Raw genomic sequence first — 19,558 nt, forward strand, 5'->3', positions numbered from 1 at the left:
CTCTCCCCATAGCCCCTTACTAATCAAAAATCCATCTATCTGTTATAAATACATTCAATGACTTTGCCTCTACAGCCTTTAGTAGCAATGAGTTCCATAGATTCACCACACTCTGGCTGAAGAAGTTTGTCCTCATCTCAGTTCTAAAGGGTCATCGCTTCCCTCTGAGAATGTGCCTTCATGTTCTAGTCTCTCCTACTAGTGGAAACATCTTCTTCACGTCCACTCTATGCAGGCCTCTCAGTACTCTCTCAATCAGATCCCTCTCATCCTTCTAAATTTCGAGCACAGACCCAGAATCCTCAACTATTCTTCACATGACAAGCTCTTCATTATCGGGATCATTCTTCTAAATCACACCTGGACCCTCCCCCAGGCCAGCACATTCTTTCTTAAATATGGGGCCTATAACCGCTCATAATATTCCAACTGCGATCTGACCAGAGCCTTCCTGATGCCCGAAAGGTCAACTCTTCTGCTCTTCAGATGCTACTTGACCTGCTGTGCTTTTTTCAGTGACACACTTTGCAAGTCAGAGCCTTATATAGCCTCCACATTACATCTCTAATCTTGTACTCTAGCCCTCTTGAAATGAATGCTAATATTGCACTTACCTTCCTAACTGCCAACTGAACATGCATGTTAACCTTAAGAGAATCCTGAACGTGGACTCCCAAGACCTTTGTGCTTCAGATTTCCAAAGCCCTTCCCCATTTAGAAAATAGTCTTTGCTTCTATTCTTCCTACCAAAGTGCATACCCTGACATTTTGCCAAGTTGTATTCCATCTGCCACTTTCTTGTCCACTTTCCCAGTCCATCCAAGTCCTTCCCCTCTTCCTCAACGTTAATTGTCCCTCTAGCTATCTTTGTGTCATCTGCAAAATCTGCACTGGTTCTTTAGTTAACTTACTTGTTATCTCTTCAAAGAATTCTAACAGATTTATCAGGTATGACCTCCCCTTGATGAAGCCGTGCTGACTCAGTGCTATTTACCATGCACGTCCAAGTACTCTGCAATCACATTCTTAATAATGGATTTGAAAATCTTACCAATTTCTAAGGTCAGGTTGAGTGATCTGTAGCCTTCTGTCTTCTGCCTCCCTCCCTCTTTTAACAGGAGTGTTACATTAGCCACTTTCCAGTTCTCTGGAACCCTCCCTGACTCCATGATTTCTGAAAGATTACTACCAATGCCTCTACAAATCCCATCAGTTACCTCCTTCAGAACTCTGGGTGTAGTCCATCTGATCCATGTGATTTAATCACCTTCAGACCTTTCAGCTTCCCCAGCACCTTCTCCTTAGAGATGGCCACTGCACTCACCTCTGGCCCCGATTCTCTTGAAGTTCTGGTATGCTGCTGGTGTCTCCCACTGTGAAAACTAATGCAAAGTTCTTATTTCAGTTCCTCTGCCATTTCTTTGATCCCCATTATTACTTCTCCATCCTCATTGTCCAGCAATCCATTATCTACTCTTGCCTTTTAGATATCTGAAAAAAAACTCTTGCAATCTTCTTTTATATTACTAGCAAGCTTACCCTCATATCTTCTCCCCCCTTATTTCTTTTTCAGTTAACCTTTGCTGGTTTTTTAAGGCTTCCCAATCCTCTTGCTTCCCATCAATCTTCATCACATTCTATGCTTTTTCTTTTAATTTTACGCTGACCCTGACTTCACTGTGACATTGTAAAGTAAAAATATGAGTCAGTACTTGAGCATTTTTTGTGGAATAATGGCCTCTCAGGAAAATAGAAATGTTAATAACTAAGGCTGCACTGCACTCATATACGACAAATCTAATACACTGATCTAGGTCTTAGCTATTTCTTTTGGTTCCCATCCTGCTCTAGAATCAAATCCATTACTGCCAAATGACCTCTATTTTGCAATTATTTGTTTAATTCCCAATCTTGCTGACTCCACGCAGTTCTCTGATGGTAATATTTTGTAGATGTGGTATGCACCATTAATCACCACTGGACTCTGGGTTTAACCTCTGCTGGCATGTAAGTGACTCTTCATCACACCTTGGATCTCCAATTTCCAAAAGTATTTCTCCAGAGATGCCTTGTTAGTATTTTGTTCCTCATTAGCTTTTGGACTCACATGCACTCAATAATTTGAATCTGGTCATTTTCCGTCAATGTTGCAAACTGGCTCTGTGATCTATTAACAAGTCAATTTAATCTTATCAAGGGCCCCACATTAATTTTAGGCTGTCATTTATTGTCCACTTCTTACCCTCTGTTTACCACCAGGACATACTTATCCTTATCTATGCCTAGCCTATGTAGCCCAAATTTCTTCAGTGTTAAATAGAAAAACATTTGGCTTCCTATCAAGACCTATGTCCAGCCTATTTGCTCTTTATTTCCATTGTTCCTCACAGGATCCACTCCTTTTTATTCTGTTCTCCAGACATACATATGATGTTCCATTTCTCCCTTCCCAGGCAATTTTGCATTCTGTTCTATTACCCTGACATACTTACATGAGGTATGATTTGTCTGGTTAGCACATATAACAATACTTTTCACTATGTCTGACACATGTGGCAATAATAAGTCAAATCTACATCAAATGTTCTCATGATCAGTACCTCCCAAACCATGCATATGTTATTTCTTAACCTATTTATCTTTTATATATCACCTCCATTCCAGCCATTAATTTGTTTCTCCAAGTTTCTATCTCAATTTCAAGATGATGCAATGTATTTATATGCTTTTATTACATCCATATTAAACAATTATTCCCAAAGCAAATTTAATTAACCTTGATGCTTGGGTAACAATCCTTGTAAACCCTTACTTTGGGCACTTGTTTCAGTCTGAAATATTTAACTAAGAATGCTCAAAAATATCATCATCATAAGCACTTACCACTGCTAAAGCATCACTTTTGAGAATGATATTTGGTTCTAACACAATGTAGTAAGCCAGAATTGTCAGAATGTACAAAACAATTACCAAAGGCATTGAAATCATAATGGCAAGGGGGAGATTCCTGAAGAACAAGAAAGAGTAACAATGAGATGTGACCACTGAATTCAAAGATTGTTTTAATATATCACGATGTAGTCATGGCTTAAGCAACAAGTTTTGCAGGTTCAAAACCAGCCAAAATATACATTTAAAAACACTACTACACTCAATTATTTATTCTGCTAATTACAGTGACCTTGTACATGTATCAAATTATTGATGAATTGCAAATTGTATTTAACACCAACTATGACCGTTAATAAGATATTGCTGTGATACGAAGGATACATATACACTTACAAAACTGTGGAATGTTTACAGCATGGATAAAAACATTCAACCCATCACGTCCATGATGGATCCCCTCAATTTCTGTCTCTTCACTGCTGAGGGAAATAGATCTTCTCTTCTACTCCGTCCAGGCTCCTCTCAACCTTGAACATCTCAATCAAACTTCTCGTCAGTCTTCTCCATTCCAAAACAAAAACCCTAGTCTATCCAATCTTCCCTAATACTGCAATGCTCTATTATCTTTGTCATAAGGTCCATTTTTTTGATGCATAAAGGTGCATAAAACTACTGTTAACAGGCGGATATACAGCATAACCATAATGTTCTCTTTTTATTCCAAATCTCTACCTATGTCAGTTCTGTTTACTTTCCTTCTAAACCCCTTCTTCTGAACCAAGATCCTATCTTACACTTGTGTGTATATCAGTTTTCATTTTCAGAGTTCCTCCTTCACAATTTTCATTTTGCCTGTCTGTTTAAAATGTTATATACTTTGGAAAATTTTCCCCTTGTAACCAAAGACCTTATAGGTATCTGAGTGAATTGCGTTATGGGCAAAGTGTATGGCAGAATCAGGTGATATGTACAGCGAAGCCAATCTTAACTTTGAGATCGTCTCACTCCATCTATTATGCTTTTATGAACTGCTAGGCAGCAGTGAGATGCCATCTAAGTCATTATTGTTTGTAAATGTCTGGTTAATGCCACAATTATTAATGCCACAGCTCATTAATATTTAGACTGGCATCTTACCAAACTTGGAAAACAAGCTAGGCATCAGGAAAGCCTGACAAGAAAGCCAGAGTGAGCATCTGGTCTAAGACTAAAAGACATAGAAGCAAAAGTAGGATATTTAAACCATTGAGTCTGCTCCACTTCAATGAGATCATGGCTGATTTGTTGATCCTCAACTCCACTTTCCTGCCCTCTGTGCTAAAGAATTCCACAAATTCAATACTCGCTGAAAAAATAAATTCCTTCTCATCTCTGTCTTAAATGGATGATTCATTACTCTGATATTATATCCTCTGGTCCTAAACTCTCACAAGGAGAAATAACCATTGTGCATCTACCCTGTCAAGTTTTCTGAAATATTGCATGTATCAAAATGTTACCTTTCATTCTTCTAAACTATAATGAGTACAGGCCCAACCTACTCAACCTCTCATGAGATAGTGCCCCCATTCCTTGGACCAACCTCATGAATCTTCTCTGGACGGCCTCCAATGCTGGTGTATCTTGCCTGAGATAGGGGGATAATTTAAAGTTGTAGCAAGACATCCCCACCTTATTAAATCATACAGTACAGAGGAGACCTTATACACCATCAATTCTGTGCTGTGAAAAAATTACTACTACATCCACATACCCTCACTAGACCTAGGGCCTTGAATATTATGACACTTCAAATGTACATCCAAGTATTTTTTAAATGTTGTGAGGTCTCCCACTCAGGTACCTTCCCAGACAGTGCATTTCAGGCCTCCAGCACCCTCTGGGTGAGGAGTATTTCCTTAGATCCCCTTTAAACCTCCAAAACCTCCCTCATCTGATAAATCAATAATCCTTAATGTTGGACAACACTTGGAGGAGCGGAACACTGTTTCGAATTCACCTTGTCTATGCCCCTCATAATCTTATACACCTTTATCAGGTTCCCCCCTCAACCTTTTCTGTTCCAAAGCACTCAACCCATGCCTATGCAGCCTCTCTTCATAGCTGAAATTCTTCATCCTAAGGCAGCATCCTGGCTATCATCAGTTGTGAAAAAGAGTCACTGGACCCAAAATGGTTAACTCTGCTTTCTCTCCACAGATGCTGAATTGCTCTAGGAAATTCTGATTTTGTTTCAACATCCTGATGAATCTCCTTTCATCCCCTCCAGTGCAAGCAGATCCTTCCCATAGTGTGGTGACCAAAACTGCGCAAAGTACTCCAGCTATGGCCTAACCAAAGTACTGTACAGCTCAAGCATGACTGCTTTGGTCTTATAACCTATGCCATGACTGATAAAGGCAGACATCCCATATACCTTAACTACCCTGTTAACCTGTCCTTCCACCTTCAGGTTTCTGTGGTCAAACACCCTAACATCCCTCTGTTCCTCTGAACGTCCTAACATCTTGCCATTCATTGAGTTCTCCCTTGTCTTGTTCCTTTTTCCAAAATACATCATCTCACATGTATCAGAGATGATACATCTGCCACTGACTTGACCATCTGACAAATCCTTTTGCATCCTCCTCACTGTCAACCACCTGGCCAGTCTTTGTGTCAGTCGCAAAGTTACTTATCATCCTTCCCACATTCTCATCTACATAATTTATGAATATCACAAACAGTAAGGGACTCAGCACTGATCATGTGCTATGTCGTTGCACACTAGCCTCCAGCGACAGAACCTTTTGCCATCATCCTGTCTCCTATCACTAAGCCAATTTTGGATCAAAGTTGTCAAGTTACCCTGCGTCCTTTGAGCTTTTACTTTCTTTATCAGTTTCCAACTTGGGACCTTGCCAGAGTTTTGCTGAAATCCATAAAAGGCCTTGCTGAAATCCATATCAATATGTCATAGATTTATTCTTCATTCCCTTTAAAATTTGCCCTCATTATTACCTACTGAACTTATAGGCTCACTTTTATGCATTTTACCATTTCTCACCCTTTCACAGTCTGACAGTCTTTTTCTGTTTGTACAGTCTATCCCTTCCTTTCACAGTTTGGGTATTGTTACCCAAACATTTCAGTGCTGTAACTTTCTGCTGTCTGTCTCCAATTAAATAGGATTGTGGTCCTTTATTCTCCCTGTCAAAGTGTACAACTTTGCATTTTACTTGATTATAAATCATGTGCCACGTTTTTGCCCACTCAATTAACATGTTTGGATTCCTCTGTAGACTTGTTTTGTTATCCTCAGCACTTGCCTTCTGACCTATTTTGTGTCATCTCCAAACTTGGCTACAGTACATTGACTTTCCTCATCCAGTCATATTGCAAATAATAGTAACTCCAGCAATGATCCAACACTCCACAAATCACAGGATACCATCCTGAAAATTTCTACATCCCCTTATACCAACTCTCTCCCCTCTATCCTTTAGCTAATATACTACCATTAACACCATAGGCTTTTATTCAGTAGCAGTATGCTATTAAATGTCTTCTGAAAATCTGTATATTGCCTTCCGTTTATCTATCCTGCTTGTCATTACCTCAAAGAATTCTAATAAATTTGTTGGACATGATTTCTGCTATGAAGTCATTGCTGACTCTCTTTGATCATATTATGTATTTATAAATGCTCTATTATATCCTTTATAACAGATATTAAGCTAATTGGCCTACAGTTACCTGATTTTTAAAAAATCTTCCCTTTTTAAAATAATGATGTTACTTTGGCAGTTTTCCAATCCACTGGGATTTTTCCAGAATATAAGGATTCTTGCAAGATGACTACCAGTGCATTCATTATATCTGTAGTTACTTTTTTTTAACTATCTGAGGATACATCCCATCAGGTTCAGGAGACTTACTGGTCTTTAGTTTCAATAGTTGCCCTCGTACTCTTTCTCTGGTGATAGTTATTGACTTTATTTCATAGAATCCCTACAGTGTGGAAACAGGCCCTATAGCCCAACAAGTCCATACCAACACTTTGAAGATTAACCTACCCAGATCCATTCCCCTACTACTCTACATTTACGCCAGACTAATGCACGTAACCTAACATCCCTGAACACCATGGGCAATTTAGCATGGCCAATTCACCTAACCTGCACATCTTTGGATTGGGCGAGGAAACTCAAGCAGACACTGGGAGAATGTGCAAACTTCCTACAAACAGTCACCGAGGTGAGAATCGAAACCAGGTCCCTAGCGCTGTGAGCCAACAGTGCTAACCACTGAGCCACTGTTTCTTCTCACTCTTTTTCCTCTTGATTATCTGGCATTTTTGGAATGCCTTTCGTGCTTCTACTATGAAGAATGATGTAAAGTACTTACAATCATAGAGTCATACAGCATGGAAACAGACCCAACTTCAACTTCTCTATAATTGCCTGCTTCCCCATTATTATTTCATCAGCCTTATTCTCTAAAGGGCTACATTAACTTTGGTTGCTTTTTAAAATATATTTAAAGAAGCTCTTGAAGTTTATCTTTTTTTTGGATTAAATTTTGTTAATTTTAAAAACTTGCCCAAGCCTCTGTATTGCCACTAATTTTTGCTACATTCAATTTGATGCTATCCTTAACTTCTGTAGTTAACCATGGTTGGCTTATTCCCTTCCTCGCTTTCTCATGAGGATATGTTTTTCCTGTTAGCCATGAACTATTTCTTAAATGTCTGCCATTTTACCTCAACTGTATTTGCTGCTAAACTCCTTTCCCAGTCCACCCCAACTAGCTCTGTCCTCATTCATTTGTAATTATCCTTATTTATGTTTACCTCAGCTGTTTCTGACCCAAGTGTCTCCCTTACAAATTGATTGCTAAATTCTACCCTATCAGAGTCATTGTTTTCTTGGGGATCCTTTACTCTGAAGTCACGTCATTACGCATCACCAGATCCAAAACAGCTTGATTCCTGGTCAGATCCTCAATATATTGTCTGGTGGCTCAGTGGTTAGCACTGCTGCCTCACAGCGCCAGGGACCTGGGTTCAATTCCTGCCTTGGGCTACTGTCTGTGTGGAGCTTGTACATTCTCCCTGTGTCTGTGTGGGTTTCCTCTGGGTACTCTGGTTTCCTCCCAGAATCCAAAGATGTGCAGGTCAGGTGAATTGGCCATACTAAATTGCCCATAGTGTTCAGTGCATTAGTCATGGGTAAATGTAGGGGAATAGGTCTGGGTGGGTTACTCTTCGGAGGGTTGGTGTGGTAAAATCAATGACTGCAGATGCTGGAATCCAGATTCTGGATTAGTGGTGCTGGAAGAGCACAGCAGTTCAGGCAGCATCCAAGGAGCTTCGAAATCGACGTTTCGGGCAAAAGCCCTTCATCCTGATGAAGGGCTTTTGCCCGAAATGTCGATTTTGAAGCTCCTTGGATGCTGCCTGAACTGCTGTGCTCTTCCAGCACCACTAATCCAGGAGGGTTGGTGTGGCCTGTCTCCATATTATAGTGAATCTAATCTAATATTGTTCTCGGAAACTGTCCCAAAATACACACTATCAATTCTTCCTTGTGATTGCCTCTACCAATCTGACTTTCTCAATTTAAATGAAAGTTAATGTCCCTCATGATTCACATAGTGCCTCTTTACATGCCCTCATTATCTTCTGATTTATTCCATCTCCTATTGTACAGTTACTATTGTGGTGCTGAGAGACTACTTCTACCAGTGCATTCTTTCCCTTTTTATTTCTTATTTCCATCACTAAGGATACTCGATCTTCCAATCCACGATCATTATTTGCTATCCCACTTACTGGTACATGGTGTACCAACCATGTTACCTTACCACTTTTCTTCCTGCCCTTTTGAAAAATTATATACCCATGAACATTTCGTTCCCAACTTTAATCTCCTTGTAACCATGACTCTGTATTGGCTATAAGGTCACACTTGTTAAACTGTATTAGTTTATTTATTTTGTTCCAAATATTATGCACATTCATTTTCCCTCCTTTTATCGTATCAACGGATACTTTTCTGTTTATAAATTCTATCCCTTGTCCCACTCTGAGTATCGTGATCCAAAGAGATGCCCTATTATGCTGCCATATCCTCATGCTTTGTAAGCCTACATTTCCCCTTCCCCAGTTCCACTAATTTAGTTTACAGCACTCTAAGAAACCTCATGGCATATCTCCAATCCTCTTACAGGTTGCTTCAGCATGTTAGTGCTGCATTTTGGGTTCAGCAGTAACTATTATTGTAATGCTGCAATGAGGACAGTGTGCTCAGTGACATGCATCCAGGTCATAGTCTGAACCAGGCTGCAACTCCAGGCTTTTCACTTGCTGTCATAGTGGTCACTCACTCTGAGCCTCTTTGGGTGCTCCCAGCAGCCTGCCTTGTATTATCATATTTTGCCCTCATCAGCTAGAGATACTAGGATCCTGTTATTGCAGTCTTGCCTTGCCATTTTTGTGCAGATACAAAGCCAGGAAGTTTGACATGATTGTCAGCAACTCAAGTCAAAGGGAACAGTCTTCTCTGAGGAGATCCCAGCATGGTAAGTCAAGGGTACCAGTCCAGGCCCTGCTCGTGGTGGTCAGTCAGGATCCTCATGAGGGGCAAGGAACCAAATGTCGGGTACCATACCAGCCATTTTGACTCTTTCTGCCCTATTGTTCATTGTTTTCCTCCTGGAATGACAGAAAAGCACGGATTATGGGAAATGAAAGTGGATGGCATAGCTATTACTGTTGGTGCAGTTAGGCTGGTGTCCCAAGCAAGTTAGCAGGTAGCTCAAAGGGCTTAATGGTGTTGGGATTGTGGTGGGTGACAGTGTGTGAAGAAGGTGATACAGCTAACAATGAGAGTGGTAAGCATTGAGAGTGGGGATGGTAGTAGAGATAGAATGACTGTGATTATCAGAAAATTATGGGCATTACCATGGCAGAGCAGCAAAGCACATTGACCTTCTTCCTATAGTGTTGTGCATTCTTCCATATCACTGTGACTGCTTTAACCCAGATGGTAGGCTCAGACCTGGCTGACGCTATCTAGTGTCATGGTCTCCACTGCTGATCCTGGGGGAGGAGGAGGTATTGCATCAGCACCATCTTATCCAGCAGGACCTCCATGTCCCTCCCTGCAAAGTGTGGCACTGATTACCCCATATCTGCCAAGTCCAGGGCAAACTCAGCCACAGCTCTGGACTGAGAGTGCTTGTTTGGGTGGACAACTGACTTTTAGAAATGGCACAGGTGCAAAGGATGATGGTGAATTTCAAGTTGTCCAATGAGTGGTAAATTGTTCTGGGATCAGAAATTGGATTTAAACCATACCATCGAGGCAATGTGGGAAATTAATAAGGTGCGTGGTAAGATAGGTCTGATAACTCGCTAGGTTTTGTGGTGAAAAACCTCCTAAAAACTTGTGATTATGCAACAAACCTAAGTTGCAGTCCTAAATCTCTAATGGTGATTAATCAAAAACATCTACTTTTACAAGCACCATTAGTTCCTCTGTCTTTTGCAAGTATTCTATGTATTCAGATAAGAATATTTAACTATTTTTATGCATTGGCTAAATGAGCAGTATTTTCCAATGCATAAAGACATCCAAAAATGTGTTCTGTTAAACAAATGAACAACATTGTTGTGAATTTCTTTATCTGTGCTATTTCACATAACTCCATGTTCCATCAAAGGCTGCTTTGACATAATGGCAAGGATTCTGGGTAATCCAAGATGGAGGATGGAAAAAACTTGTGGCCGTAAGAGCTGCTCCTTTTAGATTTCTTACAGTATGAAAGCAGTCTATTTGGCCCAACAAGACTACACTGAACCTCTGAAGAGTAACCCACCCAGGCCCATTCCTCTACCCTGTGTATACCCCTGACTAATGCACCTAACACATATGGCATTTTAGCATGGCCATTTCATCTAGCCTGCACATCTTTGGATTGTGGGAGGAAGCCAGAGCACCCAGCGGAAACCCACACAGACACACGGAGAATGTGCAGACTCCACACAGACAGTTACCCGAGGCTGGAATCGAAACTGGGTCCCTGGCACTGTGAGGCATCAATGCTAACCACTGAGCCACCATGTTTTCTGAAGTATTTTAGATGTTGGAGGTGATTTCTTCGAATTCTGGATGCAGCAATTACTGTTTTATATGCTGTCGCATTGCTTTGGAATTTTGGAGAAAGAATCAAAACAATGGCATTTTTAGAAGGGAGAAGGACAGACAATAGGCAGCACGTGGTCAGTGAAGGAGAGAGAGAGAAAGAAACCCACACTGCTAACTGACACAGCAGTGAATCTGCTCAGTTACTGCCTTTGCTGTTTAAATTCATGTATCTATGGATATTGGAGTGCGTCTAGGAAAACTTAACAAATTGTGAAATGCACAACTGATTTTGGAGGAACCTGTGTGGGAGAGCTCACAACACAGAAACAGATAAGTGCATAGTTTTTAAGTGTAGCCTTACTGCAATAGTGAGTAGAATGGGTTCTTTCTTGATTATATGTTTTATTGAGATTGATTACATTTTAAAAAATAATCCACAAGTATGAAGTTAGCCTGGAGCAATGTTTATTTAGAGCAATAAGATGGTGCTAATATTGCATGCAATTCTGGTCTCCTTCCTAGGATGTTGTGAAACTTGAAAGGGTTCAGAAAAGATTTACAAGGATGTTGCCAGGGTTGGAGGATATGAGCTATAGGGAGAGGCTGAATATGTTGGGGCTGTTTTCTTGGAGCATCGGAGGCTGAGGGGTAACCTGACAAAGGTTTATAAATCATGAGGGGCATGGATAGGATAAATAAATAAAAAGATAAATAGATCTCTATGACTCTATGTCCTTTGGTTGTTTATAATAGGCAAAGTACAAAATATTCAACTAGGCCATGCTTGCATAACTCAAAAATGTCTATTTTTAGTCGCGATTTTGTAATTATTCAACAAATGCTAGCCAATGCTGTATGTGTTAATAGCTATGCTAACAACCAACTTAAGCCTTAGTTCTTTGAAAGTGGAATTGCAGGTCGATAGGATAATGAAGAAGGTGCCTTTATTGGTCAGTGCATTGAGTTGGGTGGTCATGTTGTGGCTGTACAGGACATTAGTGAGGCCACTTTTGGAGTACTGCACACAATTTGGGTTTCCCTGCTATAGGAAGGATGTTGTGAAACTTGAAAGGATTCAGAAAGATTTACAAGGATGTTGCCAGGGTCGGAGGATTTGAGCTATAGGGAGAGGCTGAATAGGCTGGGGCTATTTTCCCTGAAGCATTGGAACCTAAGGGGTGACCTTACAGAGGTTTATAAAATCATGAAGGGCATGGATAAGGTAAATAGACAAGGTCTTTTCCTCGGAATCGGGGAGTCCAAAATTAGAGAGCATAGGTTTAAGGTAAGTGGGGAAAGATTTAAAAGGAACCTAATGGACAACTTTTTCACACAGAGGGTGGTGCATGTATGGAATGAGCTGCCAGACGAAGTGGGGAGGGTGGTACAATCACAATATTTGAAAGGAATCTGGATGGATATATAAATAGGGAAGGTTTAGAGGGTTATGCGCCAAATGCTGGCAAATGGGACGAGATTTATTTAGGATATCTGGTCGGCATGTACGAGTTGGATTGAAGGGTCTGTTTCCAAGCTGAACATTTCAATGACTCTATTACTCTAAGTCAAGTTCATAATGAGGTTCATTGGCACTTGCTAGAAGAGATTAACATTCATACACAAGAAAACATTTTCTCCAAACAAGTGAAAATGTTCAAGGCTTGTGCCTTTTTTAAATTACAGTACAATGGAACTAGGAAGCCCAGTTGCTTTCTCTAGGGCAATAACTCAGCCAATCAGACTGGACCAGACACAAATCAGTACCCATTTTTCTTATAAATTGTGATGTTTTGAAATTTAGCATTCTTGCTTTTGGCTTGATATGGGTGGCACGGTGGCTCAGTGGTTAGCACTGCTGCCTCACAGTGCTAGGGACTCCAGGTTTGATTTCCGCCTTGGGCTACTGTCTGTGTGGAGTTTGCTTATTCTCCCCGTGTCTGCGTCAGTTTCCTCCCACAGTCCAAAGATGTGCAGGTTAGGTGAACTGGCTTTGCTAAATTGTCCATGGTATTAGGTGCATTAGTCAGGGGTAAATATAGGGTAGGGGAATGGTTCTGGTTGGGTCACTCTTCTGAGGGTTGGTGTGGACTTGTTGGGCCGAAGGGCCTGTTTCTGTACTGTAGGGAATCTAGTCCGATGAGTAAAGTTGAAAAGTTTCTGACAACATATTTTCTCTTTCAGCCAGACATTTTTGAATGACTCCTCTTTCTATGGATTCATTATTGGTTAATAAACTATTACCAATAAACTGTCTGTCCTTTCCTGTCACAATCTTCCAGTCTTGACCAAAACCATGACACTGTCTTTTTGCTTTTAGTTTTCAGATTTATTTAACAGCTTGAAAGTAAGATGACAATGACTCACAAGCTAACGGCTGCTTAGTAACTATTCCCTGGGAGAATGTGTAAATAATTGAAAACACTCAAATTTTAAATATTTTATTTTAAGTTGTTAAGGTCTATATTAATGTGCTCAGTTATGGTAAGAGTGGTCCTAAATAAAACTTGTAAAATATACATAATTAAATAATCAAATGATCACTTAATTAAAATTTATCAATGCAGAGCAAATGATGTGCTGCGACTGCAAAATGTGTGAGATTCTGGATCCCAGTACAATCATACATACAGTAACTGTGACTTGAGGACCTTTAGTACAAACTCACTGAGCTGGGGCTTATCAGGAAGGAGAATGTTAACAAGATATTTTGGTCTGGGAGGTAATCAAATCCTTTCAGATTTTTTTTCTGATTTGGTCAGTGATCAAGAACATAAGGATATGCCTTCAAATGAAACATTCAAGTAGTCTTGTACTGTAACTTCACCAGGTTTCCTTTTAGGTATATTTGGTGCTACTCCTCACATTCTGTGCTTTTCCATGAACCAGGCTTGATGGTAATGATAGAGTGGATGATATGTCAGTGATGTGCCTCCAGGTTATGAAGAAGACTGTTTGCTGCTGATGGCCCTCATGAATATCTAATTTTGAATAGCTAGACCTTGCAAAATCTATCCCATTTAGCATAGTGATAGTGCCAGACAACACAATGGAGGGCATTCTGAATGCGAGCATGGGACTTTGTTTCCAGTGGACAGCAGAAGTTTTCAGTGGTCATTCATATGAATGTAGTCATGGATAGATGCATCCTATGACAGAGTGGTGAGTGTTACAACATGGGTAAGTCCCCCTCCCCCCCTAATTTAAACCAGCAACACAGAAAAGATTTATCCCGTGCAATATTCTGTGAAACTTCAAGAGGCCAAGAACTATTTAAAGTAAAAATTAACAACTTTATTTCTTAAAGTACAACAGAGAATAATTAACTAACAACTCCTTTCTCTAACCTATCTTTTACCTTCCCCTTCTATAATACTAGTCCTATAAAACCCCCAATTAAGATTAATCAAAAAGTCAAATTTCAAAACCAGCCAGCTGTTGAATCTTCTCTTTATATCTTCCTTTGTGTTCTTTTCTTCTCCTTAGGGATTTCTGTTTCACACATCACTGATTGATAAAGGTACTTTAAGAGAGCTATTCTCCAGGCAGTCTGCATGTGTTGGTGGCTTGGCAGTTCTCTCTCAACTGTTCAAGTTTTCCCGGTCTTATATCCCAAAGCATCGGACTGTGTCACTGGCTTTTAATATTGTCAATATACTAAATTCCAACTTCATTGGAGACTTTTTTTTGGTGTATAATTTAAACTGATTGACACAATTCAAATTTGTTTTTGTCTCCTGGTAACCAGCTGCATGATCTGCTGGACTGAAAGATTACATTGTATCTTGTTCAGAACACTTGATGCTGTCCGGTAGTTCTGCTAGCTTTTAACTTTCTTAAAGGTACAGTACGCTTCTACATGTTCATAACAGTGAGGATAAGGTCAAATGGATTTTTCTCTCCTGTTGGTTTCTTCACCATCGATTGCAGGCTTAGTTTTGCAGCTATGTATACTTAGGCCGTGGCCAATCTTGATGATGGGCATCAGAATCTCTGACAGATTAGGTTCTGTGCCCTGTCCACTCTCAGTGCTTCCCCCACTATGAAGATAGGACTTTGCCTCCATTATGACTTTGTGCTAGTCACACTCCCACTAATACCGTTGTGGACTGATGTATATGTATTAGGTAGATTGGTGAAAATGAATTCAAGTAGTTTTTTTTTCTTTTTTGTTGGTTCCCTCATTATCTCTGCGGATGAGTCATCACTATTTCCTTTAGGGTCTGGGCAGCTTGAGACAGCAGTGGTGAGCCATATAGATGATGGACTTTGAAGTTCACTATTTTACCAACCAACTAACTTCTTCAAGTGGTGTTCAACATTGATTTACTGATTGATCAGATGAAGGAGAGTGGTGGTTAGAAACCAGCAGGAAGTTCCTTTACCCATGTTTGATCTGATGCCATGAGACTAAATGGGGTTGGAGTCAACATTCAGCACACCCAAAGCAACTCCCTCCCACCTGTTCATTACTGGACCAACACCTGTGATGGGCCTTTCCTGCTAGTGGGACAGGGAATACCATGTCTGGGACAACATATGATGTGACTATGCTAGGCTGATTGACTAGTCTGTAAGATAGCTCTCCCAGTATTTGCATAAGCCCCAGATGTTAGTAGGGAGGACTTTGTAGAGTCAACAAGGTAAAAACAATGACTGCAGATGCTGGAAACCAGATTCTGGATTAGAGTGGTGCTGGAAAAGCACAGCAGTTCAAGCAGCATCTGAGGAGCAGGAAAATCGATATTTTGGGCAAAAGCCCTTCACCAGGAATACAGGCAGAGTGCCTGCAGGGTGGAGAGATAAATGAGAGGAGTCAACAGTATTGTTTACAGTGCCTTGGTTGATGCCTGCAATTTCATCCAGTTTCATTGCTTTCTTGAGACTTTGTAGTGGTTTGAATATCTTGTTAGGCCATTCCTTAGGGTAGTTAAGAATAAACTACATTGCTATAGGCCTGGAGCCACATGTCAGCCAGACCACATAGTAGAATAGGTTTTCTTCCTTAAAAGATATTTGTGAACTAGTTTGATTTTTTACAATAATTATCAATTGTCACATGGGCACCATTAAACTAGCGTTTTGATTCCAAATGTTACTCAATTCCAATTTCATGATCTGCAAAGGTGGCATTCAAATCCCATCTGAAGCGTGGGGCTCCATATTACTAGTTGAGTGACAGAACCATTAAACCACCATCTTCCCAATTCTGCACATTCTATTATTTTCATATCCTTGCTTTGACGTGTTTGCCAATTAGCCCAGACAGCTGATACCCACTTAAGAGGTGTCATCTAAGGCTGGACCCCCAGTCAGGGTGATTAGTTCAATTTTGTATGCAATATGTGCTTTCATTCTTAAATTTGTTTTAGAATCTGTTTTGGCTTTTGTTTTTTGTATTGTTGTCAAATGCCAATATGATTGTCAGTGACAGATGAGTAGTAAGGCATAATGAAGTTGGCCAATAGGAAAAAGTGATTGAGATCACTGGTAGTGCACACAAATTAGTTCTTGATGTCTTCTTATACCTTCTGGCAGGCATAAGGAGGTTGGCTAAGTTATATGCCGTCTTCCATTTCCTCCTTCTCAGCCAGCTCATTCTCCTTGTTCTAACAAGCCTTATTCTATATGACCTTTTGCTAACTTTACAACTATTGTTCAATTCCAAGAGGAAATGCCTGTACCCAAGCCTTGAAAATCAGTAAAAGGTTCTTCAGCACTTGTTTCAGTAAAAGACAATACATTTCTATAATATCAGTTATCAAGTGGTGCATGCTGGAGAGATTTGTTATCTTATCTAGATTAGATTACTTACAGTGTGGAAACAGGCCCTTCGGCCCAACAAGTCCACACCGACCCGCCGAAGCGCACCCACCCAGACCCATTCCCCTACATTTACCCCTGCACCTAGCACTACAGGCAATTTCGCGTGGCCAATTCACCTAACCTGCACATTTTTGGAGTGTGGGAGGAAACCGGAGCACCCGGAGGAAACCCACGCAGACACGGGGAGAATGTGCAAACTCCACACAGTCGGTCGCCTGAGGCGGGAATTGAACCCGGGTCTCTGGCGCTGTGAGGCAGCAGTGCTAACCACTGTGCCACCGTGCCGCCCATGGTATAACTGCCTGCGTTTGTCAAGACATTCTGCAGTTTATTTTGTAAATCTACACGTTTGTGTTAATGTTTAAACTAGCAACATCTGATTAGATATATCCAGTGGAAAGTATTTAATAACTTTTAAGATTGTTTTATAACGATAAAAGGCATTTGCTTTGGAAGTGGTGGATGCAGTCAGAAACCTGGGTTAAGCCGGAGACAGGAATGATGATGGAGGAAAGATTAATTTATAACGAATGTAGATGGTAGTAAGTGGGAGATTATGAAATGCTGTATAAGAAGGTTATATGCAGTGGCGACTACAGTAAGCATCATTAACGATGGTGCTAGGTTTCAAGGGCCAAGGCTGAAAGTTGGAGAAAAGAATTTAATGTGTGTTTATTCATTTTGTGTGATTGTGAGGGGTTTCAATGGAAATGGATTGACTAGGTAGAACAAGGTAAAATGGGATATGATGGCTCTGGGAGGGTAGCTGATGACCAGGCTGAGCTCAGTGCTCAGGGCGTTCAATGCGAGCTGCCTTCATTGTGATAATTTTCCAATTGTTATAAACAGATTACAAAAAAACTGCCTGGGACACCATCCAGACTGTGGAATCAATGTCAATTTGATGGGCAGAATCATGCTTGTGAAATGCATGCAGTGTACAAGTATTGGGGTGCAAATGACATCCAACATGTCATTGGTCCTTGCAAATTGCACATATACATCTCAGTAAAGATGAATTCACGAAAACTGATTAAAATAGGTAGATGAGGGCCACAATCAATGTTCTTGAGAGGCTTTCAAGCGCATTGTGGGGTATAGAACTGAATCCCTCTCCATGTGCAATGTCAGTGTTATGATATAAACTATTAAAGGAATAATGCCTTTCATGGTTGATGTGGGACTGGGAGAGTAAAGGTTCAGAACACATGAGGCACTCCTGCTATATGTCTGTCACTCGGTTGGTGGACGACCTCTGCCAAGTGCTTATGGCAACTTGATACACTGTACGTTTTGTCGGGTATTCCATAAGTCACTAACATTCAGCTATGTTGGATCAGATGACGGGAGTATTTGCTAATATCTTTAACCCCTCCTTATTTTGATCTGAAGTCCCTACCTGCTTCAAGAAGAGCACACAATGCCAAAGAAAAATCATGCATCTTGCCTCAATGACTACCATCCAATGGCTCTGATCTCCATAATTATGAAGTGCTTCGGGAGATTAGTCATGGCTCACATCAACTCTAGCCTACCAGATTGCCTTGATCCTTTGCAATTTGCCTGCCGGCACAATAGGCGCATAATAGATACCAACTCCCTGGTTCTACATTCATCCTTACAACATCTGGATAACAAGCATATCTATGTCAGGCTCCTACTTATTGACTACAGCTCTGCCTTCAAACTCCGAGACCTAGGTCTCCGTTCCCTGCTCTGTAACTGGATCCTCAACCTCCTGGTGCATAAACTGTAATCAGTAAGAATTGTGACAACACCTCCTCCATGATAATCTTCCAATACTGGTGCCCCAGAAGGCTGTGTACTCAGCTCCCTACTGTACTCCTTATACATTCATGACTGTGTGGTCAAATTCCACTCCAACTCCATTTACAAGTTTGCTGACGACACCCCTGTTTTTGGTCAGATCTCAAACAATAACAAGACAGAATACAGGAAAGTGCTTACCAGCATGGTGTAAAGACAACAATCTCTCCATGAACATTAGCAAAACAAAGGAGTTAGTCACTGACTTTAGGAAGCAGAGTAGAGGGCTCGCCCCTGTCTGCATCAATGTTATTGAGATGGAGATGGTCCAGAACATCAAATTCCTGGGCGTGATGATCAACAATCTGTCCTGGTCTATCCACATTGATGGGACAGTCAAGAAAGTACAACAATGCGTCGATTTTCTCGGAAAGCTAAGGAAATTCAGCATGTCCACAAAGACTCTTACCAATTTTTATAGGTGCACCATAGTAAGTATTTTATCTGGATGCATCACAATGTGGTATGGCAACTGCTCTTCCCAAAAATGCAAAAGACTGCAGAGAATCATGAACACAGATCAATCCATCACGCAAACCAGCCTTCCATCCATTGACTCCATCCATACTTCCCACTGCCGCGAGAAAGCAGCCAACATAATTGGAAATTCCTCCCAAACCAGTTGTTCTGTTTCACCCTCTTTTGTCGAGCAGCAAATATAAAAGTTGAATACACATACTAACATATTTAAGGAACAGGTTCTTTCCCATTGTTCACAGACTTTTGAATGGACCTCTCAAATGTTAATGTTGATCTCTCTCACTGTCTTCTCTGCAGTTTAACACTGTATTCTGTACTCTGTTCTACAACCTGATGCATTTTATATGGTATGATCTGTCTGTACAGCATGCATAACAACAGTTTTCACAGTACATAGGTACATATTA

At 40.6% G+C, this 19,558-nt stretch overlaps 1 protein-coding gene across 1 annotated transcript in view; it reads right to left on the reverse strand.

The window, feature by feature from the left end:
- LOC122558545 (Y+L amino acid transporter 2-like) overlaps nucleotides 1-19,558 on the reverse strand; it is a 93,102-nt gene that overhangs the window by 29,300 nt on the left and 44,244 nt on the right. Inside the window, exon 4 of the mRNA XM_043707254.1 lies at nucleotides 2,884-3,007. Coding sequence (XP_043563189.1) covers nucleotides 2,884-3,007 — 124 coding nt within the window. The remainder of the gene's footprint in view (nucleotides 1-2,883; nucleotides 3,008-19,558) is intronic.

This window comes from Chiloscyllium plagiosum, chromosome 17 (assembly GCF_004010195.1).
Source record: "Chiloscyllium plagiosum isolate BGI_BamShark_2017 chromosome 17, ASM401019v2, whole genome shotgun sequence".
NCBI lineage: Eukaryota > Metazoa > Chordata > Chondrichthyes > Orectolobiformes > Hemiscylliidae > Chiloscyllium > Chiloscyllium plagiosum.